A 21,592-nucleotide genomic window follows, 5' to 3' on the forward strand; every position below is an offset into this window, starting at 1 on the left:
TATATAGAATTGTGACGCGTGGGGCGGGGCAGAGAGCCGTGGGAACGGAGCGAGGCCGGTGGAGTGATTGGGAAATGAGCGACACCTGCTCCACTCACCGGTCTCGCGGGGCGGAGTCCCACGGAGGAGATTGGGAGGATACAAAAGAGGAGCGACCGACAGCGAAGCCGACGAGGAGAGTGTGAGAGAACCTCATTAATTATTTAGGATAAGGGGTTAATTCAGGATGTATTGGTTTTACTGGATCAATTACAGTCTTTAATGTGCAACACCAAAGCTGGATAGGGGGGGCAGGAGGATATGTATGGTATAAATTACCATGGAGATTTATTCTGTGGAGCTAGCCTGCCCTCCAGACCAGGCTAAAATTCCAGGATCTATTTAATCTCATCCCTAATGTCAGTCAGCAGTCTCCACAAAGGGAAACCCAATAGTTATTTCACTGCTCACTATACATTGTTATCACATAGTTAACTAGACCCACTGTCCATTATTTAAACATTTGTGATCATTAATTTCAATCATTTTGGATTAAATAATGATTTTTTAGATGATGTTGCTATCATTAGATATAATTTACAGTTTCCCATAGACTATAAGGCTATATATAAAATGATAGAATATTAGGGCCACAGAGGGAAAAAAAGACAAGTCATAATATTGTAACCAGTTGTTTTAAAGGAGGACAGTTGTTAAAATGACAGATGTGGGGCGTTTCGTCGAAAATTGTACTCTCAGTATGGTTTCATAAAATGAGACACTGCTGATGTGCCAGAATATGAAGTATCACATTGTCATAACTATCAAAACTGTAAAAAGAATGTTTGCTTTTCTGCAGAAAGAACCAGCCTCAATAAATTTATGACTTTATATCCTTTTTCCTCAGTGGGGCCCTAGTACTCTGTCATATAAAAAAACAAATACACATTCCATATGAATATAAAAACACAATGTGTAACATTATGTTCCTTTATGAATAAGGACAAAAAGCAGGTAAACTATCAGCTCCTTTCGAAACTGAAGTCACAGTGACTCTACAAGATGGAAAGCACAGAATCAAAGCATATTATACAAAAATGATACATACACATTCAAAAGGTCTGTATATAACACACCCTGCATGTCTGCACACGAAAAAATAAATGCAGGACCAAATCGATACACATCAAAATGAACAGACAAATGAATGGATGCAGTAGCCTCCCTGCAGCCTTGTATATTACACACAGTATACCGCACAAACATCATCATAGAGGCCAAAATTCGTAAAAAAAATGCCAACCCAAAAAAAACCCTATTTCTTCCTCTGCCACAGCAGGACATTTTTTACCTAAATTGAAAGCACACATACTAACTAAAATAATTCAACACATATTGGTCCCTCAGCAGCTTGCCGACCACTGTTCGTCATCAGGGAGATTGCCGGAGATTGTCCCAGTCCATGGCTGGTGGGCACTCTGGGGGCCCTCTCCTTCCTCAGGCAGGCCACATTGTGGAGGACAGCACAAGCCACAGTAATATCACATGCCCTTACAGGGTTGACCCCTTAATTTTGTGAAAGGCACGTGAAAGCGTGCCTTCATGAGGCCAAAGGTCATTTCAACTCTGGCCCTGGTCCTGGGCATGGGCATGGTTGTAGGCCTGCTGTGCTTCCTGGGGGTCTGTGAAAGGTGTCAGGAGGAAAGGCGTGGCAGCCCATGACCCCCTGTCTCCCCAGCAAACACACCAGAGAGGAATTCACCTGTCAACACAAAATCTCATCATTACTACCTCTCATAAACACAGTGATATTGGACACAGCCATGATTGGTTATAAATAGGGGTTGTGTGGCTTACCCTTGTGGATAGGCACTGATAGAGATTTTCAGAGGCCCGAAAGATTCTGGAGTCATGGACTGAGCCAGGCCATTTTGCCCACAACATTGCTGATCACACAGGCAGCATTGCAGACCCCATCTGAAATCATAAGATGAGGAATATTTACACCAATCAATGCACATCATTGGCAATGCAGAGTGTTCGTCAATGGACAATATCAAAAAGTTATGTTCACCTGAACATTAATGCTGCGTGAAAGGATTTCCTATTCACAAAAAACGTGGCCTCATGGGCACCTGAGGGGCTTTTATCCTTAATGTGTGTGCAGTCTCCACTGCACCAATGACATTGGGGAAACCTGTCCACACAAAGTAATGAGTATCCTACTATGTGTTAACAGTTGTCCTGTAATTTGTAGATCCTCTTACCTGCAATCCTATAGAACTCCTCTTTCATGTCACAGAGTCTTCTGTGGCCATGGGGGAAGGAGATGAAGACATCTGCTAATGCTTTGATAGCCCAGACACCACACTCCTTATTGTGCGGCAAATTGTGGCCTTGCTTGTTCAGCTGTTCTGCATCCCCCACTGAGTACAGGAAGGCTCCACTAGCAAAAAAAGCGCAAGGCCACACAAACCATTTTGCTCCACACTCAGTGCATGGCTCCGTGCAGTGCGGGTGCTTAATCATCTGGGGACCCAGTAAGTCTGCATAGATACCGGATGCCATCTGCAGAGAAAACCTGTATCTTTCATATAGATGGTCATCAGGGACAAGCCAGTGGGTCCAACCGGTCCCTGAAGACCCTTTCTCGCCTGGAAGGCTCTCCTCAGCACAAGTGCTTCTTCATCCACCACATCTCGCCAAGAATGGGCATGCCATTGTCAGAGCAGAAAGGAACACACAATTTTGGGCCTTCATATAGGCTAGTGGCCACACCTGGTGCTGGGGGGAGTGGGGGAAAAAGAGGCCGGTGCCTTTATATAACGATGGGACTTGGTTGTACTCTGATTGCTGTGAAAAATAAAAAATACCTTAGAAAGATGCCTCCGTCCTGTGTGCTCACAATAAGAGCTCATATGTCATGGCTCACTTGACTTTACGAGAATAATACCTAATTTTTATTTTGAGCTGTGTCATCTTCTTGGAGCTGGGGGAGGAAAGAAAAATAATGATTAATACATTTGTGTTACAGTTAGCAGTTTACAGTGTACATTTGAAGGCATATCTCACCTCCCTCTCAAGTTTTTTTTTTTATTTCAAGGTCCAGTTTCCTAATTGTCCTCTTTTTTTATTTCGGACTCCAGTGCAAGATTTTCTATCTTTTTCATTCTCTTGTACTGAATGTCTATGTCTGCCAGTTCTATTTGGCACCGGAGGTGGTTGCCATACAAACTTTCTGATAGCTTGTGAGCTCTGCTGAACACAAATACAATTAGCGCAGCTGGAATTTGGCAGGATGTTGGGTGTCCTTTTATTAATACGCACTATGTTGCCTAGTTGGCAGGTTTTCCCACTGTATAGCATCTGGGTCCTGTAAAAGAAATTAGATTTTTTTGATTTTGATGAGGACTCCTCACCATTGTAGAGTAAATAGTACTTTTTCACAGTCTTAACATGATACCTCATGCCTTCTGGAATCCACAGAGGATGGTCTCCTCCTCATCATCGTCTCCATCATGTGCTGTTGCTGCTGCACTGAGGCTTTCACCCTTATCACATTTAATCGGATTCATATTGAAGCTAGTAGACAAGACATGCCAGGCCTACAGTATGCCTTTGATGGAGTACTCACTGGATCAGCATCGTCTGGTGCTTGTGCTGGTGGCTCTAACAGGAACACAGTGCTGCCAGACACTGCAAGGCAATAGGTAAACCCAAAGTCAGACAGTCCAAATTGATTCAATATGAATGTGGTTGTATTCCCATGTAGAGATGGAAGGACATACCGTTGAATGAAAGCGGGTGGCATCTTGGGAGGAACCTATGCTCGTCTCTTTCCCCCCAGGGATCCCCTCTAAGACGGGCCTGCCTTTATTTAGCTCCAAGGCCATGTCCTCTGCTGGGGGTAAGGTCAGCCTTTTGGTGACCCACCACCCAAGTGCCTTGTTGTGGGTATTCTTTTTTTCACTGCTAAAACAGTACAGACAATGTGTGCGCAGGCACCTTCTGGGTACAATATATGCTTGTGCTTTGTTAAATATTAGTCAGGGGACCATACCATTCTGCAGAATGGTTCTTGTATTTGATTTTGGCCCTGCTGCCATTGTCCGTTTTGGCCCGTTCATGTTTAATCTACATCACACGCACACACACACACACACATTCTTTATCACAAGAACATTTAATGGAGTCACACTGACAAAAATGACTTGGTATTTTTGTATTGTTTTCAGTAAAAATATAAAAAAAAAAAAAAAAAAACTAAAGATGTATTTTCTTGATTTTCTAAATGACCTAGCAAAATAAGTATAGGTTTAGACCAAAAAATATAAACTTCAAGTAAATGTCTGTGCTTAAAACAAGCAAAAAATTTAAATATCTCTGTCAATATGAAATAAGAAAAATTATCTCTTGAAATAAGTTTACTTTTTCCATAAACACTTACTTTTAGAAAAGTTCTCTTGTTTCACTGGCAGAGTTTTTTGCTTATTTTCCTAGGTTATTTTGCTCTAGAAAATATTTAAGATTTTTTTAGAGATTTTTTTTTTGACTCTGAAAACAAGACAAAAATACTAAGTAAGAAAGACATTTTTGCAGTGCAGTGAGCAACCGACCTTGGGTCCTTTGAAAGGCGCTATATAAATTAAAGTGATCATTATTATAGCTCATCTATGTATTCAAGAAAATTTTATTTATATAGCACTTTTCACAATTGTTTTCATTCTGTCAAAGCTGCTTTTACATTAATAAAGCGCGGGGAAACACACAAAAAAAACCGGTGGGACAGCATAATAAGCAGAGTACAACGGCTAAGATTAAACCGTTACTGAGCGTATGTAACGTAAAATAATAATGTAAGGCGTTTAATAATAATAATATATCATAGCTTTATACAGTGTGATGGAGTTACGTTGTTACACAATTCACTCCATATATGCAGTGCATTTTCAATAAAAAAATTTAATTACCCGTTTCATAAATTACAGTACAACTGCGTTTTTGGAGATGTGAATTAAATATTTGATTTAGTATTGTGATGTTTCAGCGGAGCGGTGAGTGTGTAATTGTGCACTACTTACGCATTCAGGCGGTCTGCAATACTTTGCCACGCTTTTTCTCTTTGCTTTATCACTGTGGCGGTGTTGCCTTTTCTTCTTAATTATATCTTTTACCTCCTCGTATGCCTCCATGAGGATTTGTGGTTCCGACGGTGGAAAAGTACGCGGCTCTAGTTGCCATGGTAAATCAGTTAATCTGTGATCTGTGGCGGGGGTCTATTTGAGTGAGCCGTGAGCGCGCACCTATCCAGGATTGGTTTCACCTGGCTTAATGAATCCGTGTCCTGCTCATCCTGGCTTGGTCTTCGTGCAAACACCACAATTAAGCCTGGACGCACATGTTTTTGGCTTTATTGAGCTCAGCTGAGTCATTATCCCGGATGTCTTAATTCTACTTTTTGTGCACAACCGGCCCCAGGCCTGGGCTTTATTTTGTGTTTGGTTTTTGTTTGTGTGCGGCAGTCGACCGTGAGGGGCTGGTGTCGCGCTGTGTTATCTTTATTTGGTTATTAAAGTTTTATTTGCCATGTTCGCAAGGGTTCCCGCCTCCTTCTTCCCGTGACTATGGAGTTTTTTATTATTACAAGAAATGTCATTGTATAATTTTTTTATTTTTATTTTTACCTGTCTTGATTCCTAATACCACAACAGATGACGATTGTTAGTTAAAACGTTCAGAATACGATTCCATATAAGGTAGTATAGCCTAGTTCAGCACTTTGCGAAATGCGACTCAAGGCGTCAAAACCACGTATAGTACGCCTATTCTCTGCGTTCTGACGAGTTCAGTGAGCTGACATTTTTGGGAACAAGTAGCACGTAAAAACAAAAAAAAAAAACACAAAAGGTAAGCCTATTAAAAAAAAACAAAAAAAATCTCGCGTTCAAAAAAAAAACAAAAAAAATAATAAAAAATAAAAAAAAAAAAAAAAAAAAAAAAAAAAAATAAAAAAAACAAAAAAAACACAAAAAAAAAAAAAAAAAAAAAAAAAAAAAAAAAAAAAAAAAAAAAAACAAAAACGCAAAGTCAGTCCCAGAACAGTAAGCTAAAACAACAAGAACCCGGCAGCAATACTATACTATAAGTATCATATAGCCTACATCAATACAACAACAACCACGCCATATAACTAGGTACTCGTACAACCGGAAAATGTCGGCAATAGGCTCACCTTGTTTGGAAAAGCGCGAGGAATTGCGGCTACATGGTTTATAACCTTGCACGTAGAGAGCGCTTTTAAGAGCTAAGATAGGCTGTAGAGCTACATCGTTATCGGGAAACCCGGGCCAAGAACAGCTAGCCTAAACAACAGAACAGGACAGAAAATAATAATATAAATATAATTATCGCGCTAAATAGAAAAAACATAAAATAGGCCTACAATAAATACGCAATATATATTTTTATACTTAAATAATTAACAAATTACGACGACAAAAATAAAACACTGAATCAGTTTGAGCTTTGAAACACCGGCAAAAAATGTCCCATCCGACAAAGTGTTTTTTCGTATAGATGTTTCTAAAAACTTAAGGTTTTTTTTTTTCTTCATAAACGAGTTGGACATCATCACACAAATGTCTGCGTATTAAATCTTTTGGCGGTTGCCCGGAGCTAGCATTTGCAGAAGAAGCGCAGCTCGGCTTCTCATAGACCAATGGTTACTGGTGGTCGTGGCCGGAGTATCTAAGTCTGCTGATTGACGATGGCTGCGAAGGTCTAAACCATTTTCGTACAATGTTTTTTTTTTTTTTTTTTTTTAGAGAATTTTTTAAATTAGCTGCCAACAACTGTCTATAATATAGGACGGACAAAACTGTTCTTCAATTTGAAATGGATTTTGCACGCGTGCTGCAAATCAAATGTAACAAGTTTACTCGCACGACCAATAAAAGCATTCACCATGACGAAGCCTTAGTAACAGTGCCAATGAACAACCAAAATTATGCATTTTCCCCATTCTTTTTATTTTTATTTAATTTTAGAGTTACAGTTTGAACATTGAATATTAAAATAATAACTAAAAGGGATATTTTTTTTGGGCCACGCCATGGCCCTTTAGGAGGGGCATCAATGACCGCTAGGGGGGGCACGGCCCTCGAATGGCCCCACCACAGCGCGACGGCGCTGTTGAGAACCAGTGCTTTAGGTACATGCAGGCACACTTCTACAGGGGTACTGAGAACTGAACATTATTTTATTATTAAAAATTAAATGAGTGCAATATAAAGATACATCCCAACAAGCTTCTTTTTTTAACGTAATTTATATGCATTTTACTATTTATTTATTTTGCACTTGGTAGATCTCGGTGAGTTTCTCATTTAAAAAGTAGATCCCCACACATAGCAGTGTGATTCATCGATGGCTCGGCGGTTGATCGCTCTGGTCTGTGTGAAGGCGGAAGTGCGGAAGCGCTGTTGGAGATGGAGCGGAGCGGAGCATGGAGCTCGTGTCCGGTCTGCTGAGCCGAGTCTGGCTTTTGGCGGGACTCTCTGACGCGACAGATGACAAGAGAAGCAAGAAGATGGAGGAAAAAGCGCTGGAGGTGTACGGTGAGTTACGGTGACCTTAACAAAGACCCCCTGCGGTGTGTAACGTCATACCGGGAGAGTTTCAGATAGAAACACCAGAGTACTCGAACATTACCGTTATACATGACCACAGTAAATAACAAGCTGTTACCGTGTCAGGAGGCAGTACCATGTTATTGTAATATATACCATAGTAATTACTCATCTATATATATATATATATATATATATATATATATATAATATATATATATATATATATATCTCATGGTACAGAATCATTACCATAATATTTAATTATACAGTACGATGGAGAGCATGGTAAATGTTGTCACGTGCGTTCTTGCAGACGTGATTCGGACGATCCGTGACCCGGAGAAGCCCAACACTCTGGAGGAGCTGGACGTGGTGACGGAGAAGTGTGTGGAGGTGCAGGAGCTCGGAGACGACGAGTATCTGATCATCATCAGGTTCTCCCCAACCGTCCCGCACTGCTCTCTGGCCACTCTGATCGGTGTGTGTGTGTGTGTGAGAAACGATAAGATGAAACCGTCACTGCCCTTCACAGAGAGCAGCACAGCATCAACACAGAACACACACACGTCTACAGAACTCCTTCCTCATGTGGCTCTAATGATCAGTTTAGTTTAGGGTCTGAATGTCAACAGCGGACCTTATGAATAACTAATTATACTTATTTTGATACACAGCATGCGTAAGAGGGTGCGTGTCACAGAGTGCCATGTTTCACTGACAGAATCAAGGCAAATTCTATTTATAGAAATTATTATTGATTATTAATATAATATTTTTTATTATAAAATATAAAAGGAAGTTAATCCTATATTCGTTAAGGAACATTTTTAATAATATTTTTAATTATATTATAAATATTTTTAAACAACCTTTTTGGGAATTATTTTCATAATAATGAAATGAACAATTTTCATCTTAAGTGCTTTTTTCTTGCATAAATTAAAAGGAAGAACAACAAAAACTCCTGTGTATAAATAAAATCTCTCTCTCTATTAAGTGTTAATATAAACAAAATATTATGATTTAATGTAGTATAATAAAAATAACACACATATGCTAATATAAATAATATACTATTTTATATATATATTTTATATATATATATGTATGTATGTAATATATATATTATTATATATATATATATATATATTAATACAGTAATATTTTTCAGCAGTACATTAATAGAGTACATTAATAATATTGAAGTGTTTTTTTTTTGCATAAAGGAAAAACAACAAATACTACCATGATGTATAAATAGATAAATATAATATATACTATTACTATAATATAGAATATTAATATATATATAATAATATATAGTATATATCATAAAAAATTAAATACTTAATAATAAAACATGGTATTAAAATAACAATTCTTTGTATATAATATATCTTAATATATAAATATAATATAATAATAAAATTAATAATAATAATAATAATAATATGCTAATTTAAATATATTTTTTGGCAGCACATTAATGAGAAAGCCGAGCAAAACATTTATCGTCAATGTAAATAAAAAATTGAATTCAAAGGTTTTGTTGTTGTTTTGATTCGGAGGACGGGCGTCTTCTTATTTTGTATTCCTCACACAGTGATTCAGTCTTCGATCTGCACTGCTAATCAGAAGCGGTATTGATTGGCATCATGGGACGCTGTGCGTCTGGAATCTGTGACTTCTCCCCAAGAGCTCCGTCTGATCAGACTTTCTAAGCAGCAGCATGTGTGTGTGATCATGGGCAATCAGACATTGTTACTTAATAACGTTTCATTCATATTTAGAATGAGCTTTTTATTTTCAGTTGAACTCTTCAGTATTTGTCTAGTGGTCGTCTGATATATCTCCAAGGCTGCTATAAGTTTTTCTATTTGGGCGATGTGTTTGAGACTTTTATTTTGACATTCTCCCTCTGTCATCGTTTAACGGTTCTGTCTTAATATGGAGTCGGTCTAATAATCAGATAGAACTCTTGAACAAATTCATTAAAAGTATTTTTTTTTAAATGTTTTTAAAACATTCCGAACATTCCATTTGATCATTTTGCAAACATAATGGAAGTGTTACATTTGAATGTTCTCTGTCCATTCTAAAACAAGCAGTTACATTAAAAAAAAAACACTAGACAAACATGAACTACTGAAACATTTCAGAAAAAAAACAAAAAAACTAATTTCTATTAACATTACTGGAAAAATACCTTAACAGAACACTTAAAAAAAAAATTAAATTTTGCTACAATATTTTGTTAGAATATGATTACCTAGAAATATCTCATATAGAATAAATATGTGAAATTATTTCTATGACACAAAGTGAGAAGGAATGGTTTCAAGAATCCACAGCAGAAAGCACACATTTTCTTCAGCCTTGTTGTTAGTGATGAATTGTTCTCAAACTGCCAGTTTGAGTGAGTTCTGGTCTTAGTGGAGCTCCAGTATAATTTCCTGGACTCGAGGTGCGCTTGTTTCTTTGCTCCAGTCGATATGTGGAGAGTTTAATGAACCCCTCTTGGTCACACGGACTTGTAAATATAGCCTCATTATTGGTGCTTGATCTCCTGAGAGCCGCTGGAGAGGCTTTGATGAGGTTCAAACTACAGCGAACGCCTAATTAAACTCTTCTTTCCTCTTCCTGCAGGTCTGTGCTTACAAGTCAAGCTTCAACGCTGCCTGCCGTTCAAGCACAAGGTACGCCCTCATCATTTGTTTGGAAACGGGAGAGTAAAGGGTCTGGGTGTAGTTGTCATGTTGATGAAAGCACATGCGACAGCTGTTGTCCGGAGCGGCGCGACTGCTTTCTGTTTCTCTGTGATGATGTTTCCTGTCTCTTCCTGCTGTCTTTCTTCTGGCCTCTGATCGCATTTTCTCTCCCTTCCAGCTGGAGATTTACATAACTGAGGGAACGCACTCGACCGAGGAGGATAGTGAGTGTTCATTACAACAGTTTCTGTCTTTTGAAATGTTCAAACAGCCCTCAGGTTCAGATGCGCTCCACTCAAGTGCATGAACACACAAGCTTGTTTTCATGAGCCAGGGCGGTTCTAAATGCGTCAGTGCTTGGCATTTGCACCAGAAATGATCTGCTTTTGCACAATTTTACCGTCTTAAAAATGCACACACAATTACTGAAATGAAATGCTTTCCAATTTTCATGATATAATTCACTATAACATAAGAAAACAAATGTAAAAAAGCTTTTTTAAGATTGTGATGCAATTTTGTTTTTGACTAAATGTAGTATTAGTGTATTTATTGCAGTCATTAATATACAGTACAGGTCAAAAGTTTGGAAACATTACTATTTTTAATGTTTTTGAAAGAAGTCTCTTCTGCTCATCAAGCCTGCATTTATTTGATCAAAAATACAGAAAAAACAGTAATATTGTGAAATATTATTACAACTTAAAATAATAGTTTTCTATTTGAAAATACTTTAAAAAAAATAATTTATTCCTGTGATGCAAAGCTGAATTTTCAGCATCATTACTCCAGCCTTCAGTGTCACATGTAACATCCAGTCTATCACATGATCATTTAGAAATCATTCTAATATTCTGATTTATTATGAGTGTTGGAAACAGTTCTGCTGTCTAATATATTTGATGAATAAAAGGTTAAAAAGAACTGCATTTATTCAAAATAAAAAAACAATTCTAATAATATATATTCTAATAATATATTTTCTTTACTATCACTTTTTATCAATTTAACACATCCTTGCTGAATAAAAGTATTGATTTTATTTTAAAAAAAAAATTAAAAAAAAATTACTGACCCCAAATTACTGACCAGTAGTGTATATTGTTATTACAAAATATTTATATTTTAAAAATATTAGCTGCTGCTTCTTCTTTTTTTTTATTCATCAAAGTATCCTAAAAAAGTATCACATGTTCTGAAAAAATATTAAGCAGCAGAACTGTTTCCAACTTTGATAATGAATCATCATATTAGAATGATTTCTAAAGGATCATGTGATAATGATCCTAAAAATTCAGCTTTGCATCACAGAAATAAATGATAATTTAAAGTATAATACATTTAAAAAAAATTATTTTAAATTGTAATAATATATCACAATATTACATTTTTTTCTGTATTTTTGATCAAATAAATGCAGGCTTGATGAGCAGAAGAAACTTATTTCAAAAACATTAAAAATAGTAATGTTTCCAAACTTTTGGTCTGTATTGCATATAATTTATATGTATTTTATAAATCAGTTATAAAGTAATGTATTCATAACTGTTTTATGAAATGTGTTTTTTATAAATTAAAAAGTAATATAAACTGTTGGCAGACTATGCAACTGTCAAAAGGCTTGTATTACTAGACACAGACGATATCTCCAAATGTTCTTAGAATATCATCTGCATAATGGACATGATTTGGCAGAAGTATTGAGATCCACATGCGTAGGGGGTGAGAGGAGTCGGTGCTGTTGTGTCTCTGAACTGGTTTTTCTCAGTTAACAAGCAGATCAATGATAAGGAGCGCGTGGCGGCCGCCATGGAGAACCCCAGCCTGCGGGAGATGGTGGAGCAGTGCGTGACCGAACCGGACGACTGACTCCGACTTCTCCAACAGACTGTCTGATGAAACTCTGTCAGACAGCAGAAGGATGAGAGATGGAGGTCTCTGGCCTTTCCGTCGGTCTTTGTGTTTGTTTGAGTTATTGAAGAACAGCATTCCTCAAGCTGAGAGACAAAACACAGCCACTTCCTGTTGAGCTTCCTGACTAAACGAGCAAAATGTTGCATCAAACCACAAAAGAAACAATATTTCTCCCAGGAATTGAGAGAAGAACTAACCCTTGTGTCCTCATCTGACTTTTTGTTTTGCACCACAGAACGTCTGAGCTTTGGTTTCTGTACGTAACATGCTCCAAAAGATACGAAAAGCATTAAAAATTGTCATTTATGAGCCCGAGTATGACATTTGAGACTCATGACCTAAAAGCAATGCTTTATGATGCTATAATGATGCTTTTATAATAGCTTTGGCACTCATCTGCATCTGTCCTCATTCACTTTGACTGTATGGAAAAGAGCAGCTTGGACATTCTGTGTAGTATCACGCATTTAGTTCTCCACGAATGAAAGTCGTAAATTATGATAAGTTTAATGTTTGAGAAGAAAGAAAAACAAATGTCAGAGCTCGGCTATCGATCCTGCAGATTATATGTGAAATGAACTAAAAAAAAAATTTTGTTTGTAAATAATTAGATTTTATAAGGTTAAAGTCTATATTTGTAGAACTCAAGATCTTACGAATAAAAACCTTCTCAAAAGAAGTTATGTTTGTATTTGTGTTTTATTTAGGCCTGGAGAGGCCACTGAAGTTAATAAAATCATTACAGCTTCTATACTGAGAGTATAATCTGAGTGAAATCTCTCAATTATCTGCACACATTATCTATCACAGCAGGCTGGAAAACTTGTTTTATTAGTCAAAAGATGTGGTACCTGGTTAAATGGAATTAATAACAACAACAATATAATTCACACAAAATAATATGTATATTTAAATAAAAATAATTAATGTACATATTTAAAAAAAATCGTTCTAAATGTTTATTTAAATACAAAAAAAAGTGTAATAAGAAAATAATTATTTTAAAAGGTAACAATGATTTTATATACTTGTTTTAATAATAACAATATAATTATAATCTAAATATAATTCACACTAAATTTCTAAATGTATATTTAAATTAAATAATAAATTTTAAAATTCAGTCGAATTAAGTTATACGATTATTAATAATAATAATAATATTTCTAAATGTAAATATAAATTACAAAATCATATTAAATTATAGTTAATGATATAATATATGTATATTGAAATGAAAACATTAAAATACATAATATAATAAAAAATAAATCACTTAAAAATACAATTTAGTTATATTTTAATAATAAAAATTATAATATACATGTATATATAAAAAAGTATATAATCAACCAATTTAAATAAATATTTACAATAATAATAATTTGATCAATAATTTTGCCCAGAAGGTCTTGATCTTTATATTTTTCCATCCTTCGTAGATGCTGTAGTGACACAAGATGCCAAATGGTGGCGCTCAACATCCTTGCACCCTCAGCTTCAGTCGTGCACATCAGTGACAGACTGTTTACTGTCTGACAGCTCATTCTCCATGCATTCGCACAGATTTACTGTACACTGCAGGCTAAAGAGCTCTTATACTGCATGCAGGTCAAGCATCAGTATTTAACAGGCTTCAGCTGTGCTTCAAGGCCATTTTAATGAACATCACTTTCTAGGGTCAAATGTACATAAACGCAGATGAAGTTGAAATGATGATGAAGACTGGCAGCGGTACAAATACATCAGCACTGCTGGAACAATCCATCTCCTCACATATTTACTCAAAAACCTCTTGCTAAACAACATTAATGGGTTTACTGAATGTGGAGTGGTTTCATTGATCGCTGGCAGCCGCGTGTAACCAGATTGATTGTGCTAATAGCTGCTAATCTACAAAAGCCTGTAAAGTCTGCAACAACATTACAGCGGCGTTTGTAGTAATTGATCATGTGGAAACATAATCAGTGAATTTCTAGACAAACTACATTGTGTTTTTGGTGCTTCTAGCATATTTAGCCACACATCAATCTTAAAGCATAAGCAAAAGGCTATTTCTGAGAAATTCCTGTGGACAGATCAATAATAAAGTTATATACAGTATATTGACACCTAGGTTTTGTTTGAAATATTTTTTCAAAGATTATTGGAGTATATTTTACAAGAAAATACAATTTCAAGCTACTTAAAAATTTAACATTTAATAATTAATAATAAATAATTTTATTTTCAAAAGGGAAAAGTCTTTATTTGTACATTTAAGAGAAGTGATGTGAATTTTTATGAGTGAAATCTATAGAAACTGTTTTTATTTTATTTTTGTTATTTTTCACATCAGACTGGAAAACTTATGAAAATTATTTTGATGGATAATTTAATATAAAAAAAATATAGACAAGGATATTTAAATTTGTAATAATTTTAAATAATAATAATAATGTGACCTTTAATTTTATGTTGCATTCAATTAAAAATTCTCATTCAATGTGATACTATTAAAAATTACTATTGTTATTGCCAGTTTGAGGTATTTTAGTGCATCAAGATAAACTAAATAAAAATGAGAGATGTTGCCAAGAAGCTAAAATAAAATGTTTATATATATATATATATATATATATATATATATATATATATATATATATATATATATATGATTTTATATCAAGTAACAAAAATAGTTTTATGGTGTCAGTTTTAGTAAACTATATTAACCCTGCATTGCATCAAAATGCATCTCTCTATAACGCTTGATTATGATTGGTCAGTAGCATCATTATGCAATCAGAACTGATTTCCTGCACTCCTTTCATGTGTCTCGTAAGCCTCGGCTTTCAGTCTGGAGTCACAAACTCTGTGCATAATTCGTAAAAATGTATCTTGACAATGCTCTCATTCCCAATTCCAGGTAATCAGTCTCTCTTCCTCAAGGAAAAAGCCTTGGCTGGAAACACAGACACACATTATCTCGTGAAACACACTATGAATGACAAATGAAGCCGGCACATTTCTGCACAACAGAGCTGGATTTTGAGTCCTAAACCCTGAAGAGAATTAGCATCCGGGCCAGAGATTCCCTCGAGTCGCGCTTTTCAATTTATGAGTAAATTAAGGTCTGTGGTGAGTATTACTTGAAGAGACTTTGTTCGGAAACACAGTCAGAGTTTGGAAACCTTGGTGTCCTTTAAAACTTAAAGTCGCTCCATAAAGTCTTACAGGTTATGTGCCTGATGAATTGGACAGCCTTGAAAATTCACGTTTTTTTAAATGGCAAAGGAGAAACTGAAAGGCTCACAAATTGACATCATGACTGAATGGCTTTATTTATTCTGCACAGCGTATGTTTATTAAATGTTTTATCTAATTTTTTCATATTCTCAGCTAAAAGGAACATTTAACATTCAAAAACTTTGCAAGTTCATTTAGTCTTCTCGTCAAGGTTGCATTTATTTGATCAAAAGTGCAGTAAAAATGTTAAATATTATTCCAATTTAAAATAACTTTTCCATGTGAATCTCTGTTAAAGTGTAATTTATTTCTGTGATGTGCAGCTGAATTTTCAGCATCATTACTCCAGTCTTCAGTGTCACATGATCTTCAGAAATCATTCTAATATTCTGATTTGCTGCTCAAGAAACATTTCTGATTATCATCAGTATTGAAAACAGTTGATCTGCTCAATGTTTTAGTGGAAACGGTGATATAGCCTACTTTATTTTAGGATTCACAGATTAACAGGAAGTTCAGAAGAACAGCATTGTTATTTCATAACATTATACATTTCTTTACTGTCACTTTTAATCAATTGAATACATCCTCGATGAATAAAAGTAGTTATTTATTTAACAAAAATAGTGTATCTCACCAACGGTTTTGTCTCATAGCTTAGTTTTAAGCTGATCAGTATGCTAGCAGCTAGCCTAGCTAATACTAAAGGTTGAGTCAAAATTTTATTTCAGCAGATATATAATTTATAGACTTTCTCTTCATGTGCAAGACGAACAAAGTTACTTCTCTAACCCGATCTCATGAATGTGCGTGCAATTTTTGGCATACTATGTCTCTATTTGGCATACTATTTATATGCAAAAATGAACTTTGGTGTGCATATGATATGCAATTGGTAGGTTAGCAGTGTGTATCATATGCCCGCCAAAGTCAGTTTAACAGCACGTAAAATACAATAAATAAACCAAATGAGAAGAGTGACTGATGATGTAAATTTGTTTAAGAGCTGAAGTTATTACATTTGGTTGAAAGATTATAGCCTAAAGGCAGGTGTTGTTGTTTGCAATGATGTGTGCTGATGAATCATTCACGATAAGACCAAGCACATGAGTTAAGACAGTAGCTAAAAGTCAGTTCTGAATGTTCACATGCACATTTTTTCCTCAGTAAATGTGAATGCAGTGATATGCAGTGTGCTAGCTCATCCAGAGCTTGTGTCGTTGTGAAACAGCAGCTCTGTTATTATGCAGAAAGCTCTCGTTTGGCTCTCTCTAATCTCCTCTCTCAGTTTTACAGGTTTGTGAACCAAAGCAAAGACGACAGAGTTGACTCGAGGCGTCCATTCACAATCACACGACTGCACCTTTTCACTTCACCACGCTCGTGTGACAGCGACGGGTTGTTTAAAGAGCTGTTTATTACGGATGTCGGATCTGTGAAAATATATGTGTGCATTAGAATATATATTAGAATCGTGTTCCCTACGGGTATTTCGATTTGTTTTATTTACAGTGTCGTGCATGTGGTGAGAGTTGAGGAAAATATTCATTATGCCATGTTATTAGGTTCAGAGGCGCACGAGGAGGATGTTCCTGATGCACCTGAGGACATCAGAAATGATTAATGAGCAGACTTTCATTCCACACTGTCCTTTATCTTTATCTTTGTCAGAGACTCACCATGCTATTCTCACCAAGGCTGAATTTATTGGATTAAAAAGTACAGTAAAAACAGTAAATATTTCAAGTAAAAACAATTTGAATATTTAAAAATGGAATTTATTGCTGTGATCAAAGCTGAATTTTCAGCATCATTTTTAAAAAATATATTTCAAAATATACAAAAACAGTATTTGCTAAAATGTTAAAACACACACACACACACACACACACACACACACACACACACACACACACACACACACACACACACACACACACACACACACACACACTTTCTAAAAAATTGTTAAAAAAAAAATGTAATAAATTTGAAAAAGCATTAATATATTGTCCTCCATGTTTCAATCGAAAAAAATACATTTGTCACTTTTATTTTTTTTTGGCTGATGATTCTTTGATGAAAATATGGTTCAAAAGAACAGCATTTATTTGAAATAGAAATCTTTTGTGACATTATAAATGTATTTACTGTCATTTGATGAATAAGTTTTAATACAATCAAAATCATCCTAACACTAAACTTTTATCTTGGTCATGTTTTGAAATATTCATCAAACAGCGAATGCTGCAATGTTTTGTTTTGTAGTTTTGCCAGAGGACGTGATGAACAGCATCATGGGCTGCTTTAAGAGCAAATTTGAGTGAATTTTGATAGTATAATAATAATAAAACAGAGTGATATCATCAGATGGTCATGTAGACCAGTGAATTATGAAAATCAATCTCTCTTCAGATGACAAAATTTTTCTTTTATAATCTGTAAATTTTGCAGGAATCATATTGTAATTGTGTCTGAAATGTAAAAAAAAAAAAAAGGTCCAATCTTAGTATCAGTCGATCTGCAGTGTTTGGTCCGTTTCATCCTGAGAAGAGACGTTCAGTTCTGGGAAATGAGACTAAAAGGAGCTTTTCACCGACTGATCCAAACATGATTTAAGAGGATTCGAGTTGGATTTCCAGGGTTTTTTCTGGATGAATAAAACCCAAAATAATGCATTATATCAGGTCTCTCTCAGCACAGAGACGTTTTATGATTCATTATGATGCTGCGAATGGCCCCAGTCTATAATCTGCATAATTACAGAGCTCAGACTTACAGTACTGCAATGCAGCAGCGTTTTGTTTTTCACAAGTGAGACTCAACAATTATGAACTTCATGTTAGGAGACAACAGAACTGCAGAGACCAATACAAAACCCAGTCACAGTCACTCACCCTCGTGAAAAAGAAGTGCACTTCATATCTATAAAGCATCTTTTTAAAAAGCAGATTATGCAATTAAAAAAATAAAACGTTGCTTATGTGAACTTAAACTCATGACTAGTTTAACACTTTTAAAGAAGTTCACTATGGAAAAAAGTCAAATTAAAAGTTTAACTTTAAAGTACATTTTAAATTATTGTTTTAATCTTTTGTTGTGCCTTAAATTGTGAAGTGTTAACTACTAAAGCATGTGTAATTTAAACTCTTGTTATGCAATATAACGTCAAATTAATTTTGTGTGTACCAAATTGCAACTTCATCATAATGTGTATTATAATTGCAAAATTAGCCTACAAGTTTCAATAGAAATGACAATGGAGTACAGTATGTTTTAGTTTACTATAAAGTCTCAGTGCATTCAGCAGTACTTTAACCATATTTCATGGAAAGAGAAGTAATTATGAAATTACTACATGAGAGGATGTGCTATTTCAGTGGGTCAAAATTTTTAATTGCATTAAATATAAAATTTAAACTATAATACATTCGCATTTACTTGTAAATAAAAATTGTCCTTCATTTTAAGTTGCTGCTGTAGTACATGTAATACGTTTCTTTAATATTACCCATATTTTTAATGCTGGTTAGACTGCAGTCCACTGCACGCTCACATTCACAGCATATTCTGATATGAAACATCATTTCTTGACATTACAGAAGCTTAAGCGCTTGCCACTGCCACTCATCTCCAAGGTTTTGTGCGTAATACTTCCTTGTAACTTTGACTGTATGTGTGACTGACAGCATTTGCATGCTTTAGAATCGTCTCTTACAGCAGGACTCAACCGCAAGTGAGGTTTTTAACATGAAGCATATAATATTTACACGCCAGTTGTGTAATTGGCCAGAGGCTGTATGTTGTTTTGTACTATCATTGTTCCACAGAAAGGACATTAAAACATCCAATATGCAGAAAAACCATTAAAACCTTCAGAAATCCTCAAAGACTTTTGCATGAAAACACAGAACAACATTCTGAATAATACACTAGGTTGGAATAATTAAAATGTTTTGAAAGAAGGCTCTTCTGCTCACCAAGGCTAAATTTAATTTTATGAAAATACTGTAAAATACATTAAAAAATGTGATATATTTGAATATTTTGTGAATATTTAGTAAACTGTAATTTATTTCTGTGATGCGCAGCTGAATTTTCAGCATCATTACTCCAGTCTTCAGTGTCACATGATCTTCAGAAATCATTCTGATATACTGATATACTGAAACATTTCTGATTATCATCAGTGTTGAAAACAGCTTTGCTGCTGCATATTTTTGAGGAAACTGTCTCTGGATTATTTGATGAATAGTTAAAAAGTCTCTTTTGATCAAAAAAAAAAAAAAAAAAATCTACAGTAGTTAATAAGTTCAATGTTAATTCACACCCATATCCCCCCAAGCTTTTTATTGCATGAAAACTACATTGTTATGAGCAGAATTGTTTGTTAAAATAATCACTACTTTTCTATATTTTAATGTTAAATTATTTCCTTATTTTAAATAATTTTTGCATCCTGCTCTATTTTATTATGGGCCTATTTTATATTAGTGTGGTCGAACAATTAATCGGATCCAAAATAAGTTTTTGTTTACATAATGTGTGTGTGTATATATATATATATATATATATATAAATACACATGCATGTATATATTTCAGAAACATTTTATGTTTGTATATTAAATAATTAGAAATGTATATAAATATATAAATGTAAATATTTTCAAAATGTATACTGTATGTATTTATATATAACTAATAAATATACACAGTACACACATTAGTATTTTTTTTTTTATTTTGAATGCGATTAATTGCGATATGGCACGTAAAAAACCCTGTGGTTTACAGGTCAGCTGGACAGAATAAGCTGCAATGTTTTGATCTTAATGCCAATTAATCAGAGGAAATGAAAGAAACTGTTGATGAGAAGGAAGCGTTTTCAATCACAGCCTGTTTTCTGAGCTGTATCGATAAATTGAACACATTAGTCTCAGGAAAATCAATCCAAAATGCACTGAATGCTGACTGATTTAGAGCGATATCTGTGTGCTATTTTAGGATCCCTGTTTATTTTCAGATGTAATGTGTATAATGCAGACAGCGTCTCAATCATGCAGGTGTGTGCAGCGGTAAATCCGCTTTAATGACACACGCATGTGTGCATGCGCGTCACGCTGATTACAACCAGAAATCCTTAATGCATCCAGCCATTAAGCTTAGCATGTGAAATAAGTATGCATTGGCTCACTAGATAGACAGCCACGTCAAGGACACGTATGGTATTTACGCCAAATAATCCCTCAAAAACTCCACAAATGTCAATGGAAATGCCATCCGTGAAAAGCAGAGTTCATTAGACACTTACACACTTATTAGGGAACATCATGAGTGCACCCTGGTTTAGCAGCTCGCATGACGCCCCAGGGAGCTTTCAAATCCCTCTGGACTTAAATTTAGCTGTTTGCTTTGTCTGTGAAACGAACTGAAGTTAAGGATAGATATGCGTCTCTTGGAAATATCAAGAGATGTTTTGGATTCATGTTTGTTAGTCTATTTAAGGACGTTTCTTTTTTGTCTATTTAAGGCGTTCTCTGTCCTCAGCCAGAGGTTCATGCCCTAAAAAGGTTGATGGGGGGGAAATAATGTTATAAAAACGTGGAAAAAATACTAAAATTTGACATCTGAAGACAGAAACGTCTAGACTCAGATCTCAGCTTCTCTTAGATTCTTCTGAGTGTCATGTTAGTGAGCAAACCGTACAAAATCTTTCAGTGTGGAAAAACTACTGAAATGTAAATGTCAGAATGTTGTTCTTTCATCTGTTTTGATGGACTTTTTTGTAGCCTACTCCAACTTTTAATCCTCCCTTTGTGTTTGGTCCTACAGTAGCTGAGAAAAGGGTCATTAGTAAAATTTGAGACTTGCATGACCAAACAATCTTCTGTCATGAATTGCTAGTGAATTCACAAATAATTTCAAAGAAGCAGCAAGTAACACAAAGAATTAAACATGCAATGTTATACTAGAAAACCTGAAACAGTATTTTCTTGTAAAACATGACTCCAATAATACTTGAAATACTATTTTACAGTGTATTTCATATTTATTCTTTGACAAACTGCAATAAGTAATTTATTTATTTATTTATTTTGCAAAATTGAATGCAAACCAGTGAAGGTTAATT

General features: G+C 35.1%; 1 protein-coding gene across 1 annotated transcript; it reads left to right on the forward strand.

Moving 5' to 3' along the window:
- Positions 1–7,421: 7,421 nt before the first annotated feature.
- On the forward strand, positions 7,422–12,911 carry ciao2a (cytosolic iron-sulfur assembly component 2A). The gene is made up of 5 exons (XM_019068549.2): positions 7,422–7,595; positions 7,924–8,088; positions 10,257–10,306; positions 10,497–10,542; positions 12,087–12,911. The coding sequence occupies exons 1-5, from the start codon at positions 7,484–7,486 to the stop codon at positions 12,185–12,187; spliced, it is 474 nt and encodes a 157-aa protein (XP_018924094.1). The 5' UTR covers positions 7,422–7,483; the 3' UTR covers positions 12,188–12,911.
- The last annotated feature ends 8,681 nt before the right edge of the window (positions 12,912–21,592 follow it).

The sequence above is a fragment of the Cyprinus carpio genome, chromosome B25 (genome assembly GCF_018340385.1).
Source record: "Cyprinus carpio isolate SPL01 chromosome B25, ASM1834038v1, whole genome shotgun sequence".
In the NCBI taxonomy this organism is placed as follows: domain Eukaryota; kingdom Metazoa; phylum Chordata; class Actinopteri; order Cypriniformes; family Cyprinidae; genus Cyprinus; species Cyprinus carpio.

Bases quoted from the DNA above. Each gene is read 5' to 3' on its own strand.
- ciao2a (XM_019068549.2), top strand. From the start codon at position 7,484: ATGGAGCTCGTGTCCGGTCTGCTGAGCCGAGTCTGGCTTTTGGCGGGA. The intron at 8,089-10,256 runs GTGTGTGTGTGT...CTCTTCCTGCAG, and splicing joins CTCTCTGGCCACTCTGATCG to GTCTGTGCTTACAAGTCAAG. The intron at 10,307-10,496 runs GTACGCCCTCAT...TCTCCCTTCCAG, and splicing joins GCCTGCCGTTCAAGCACAAG to CTGGAGATTTACATAACTGA.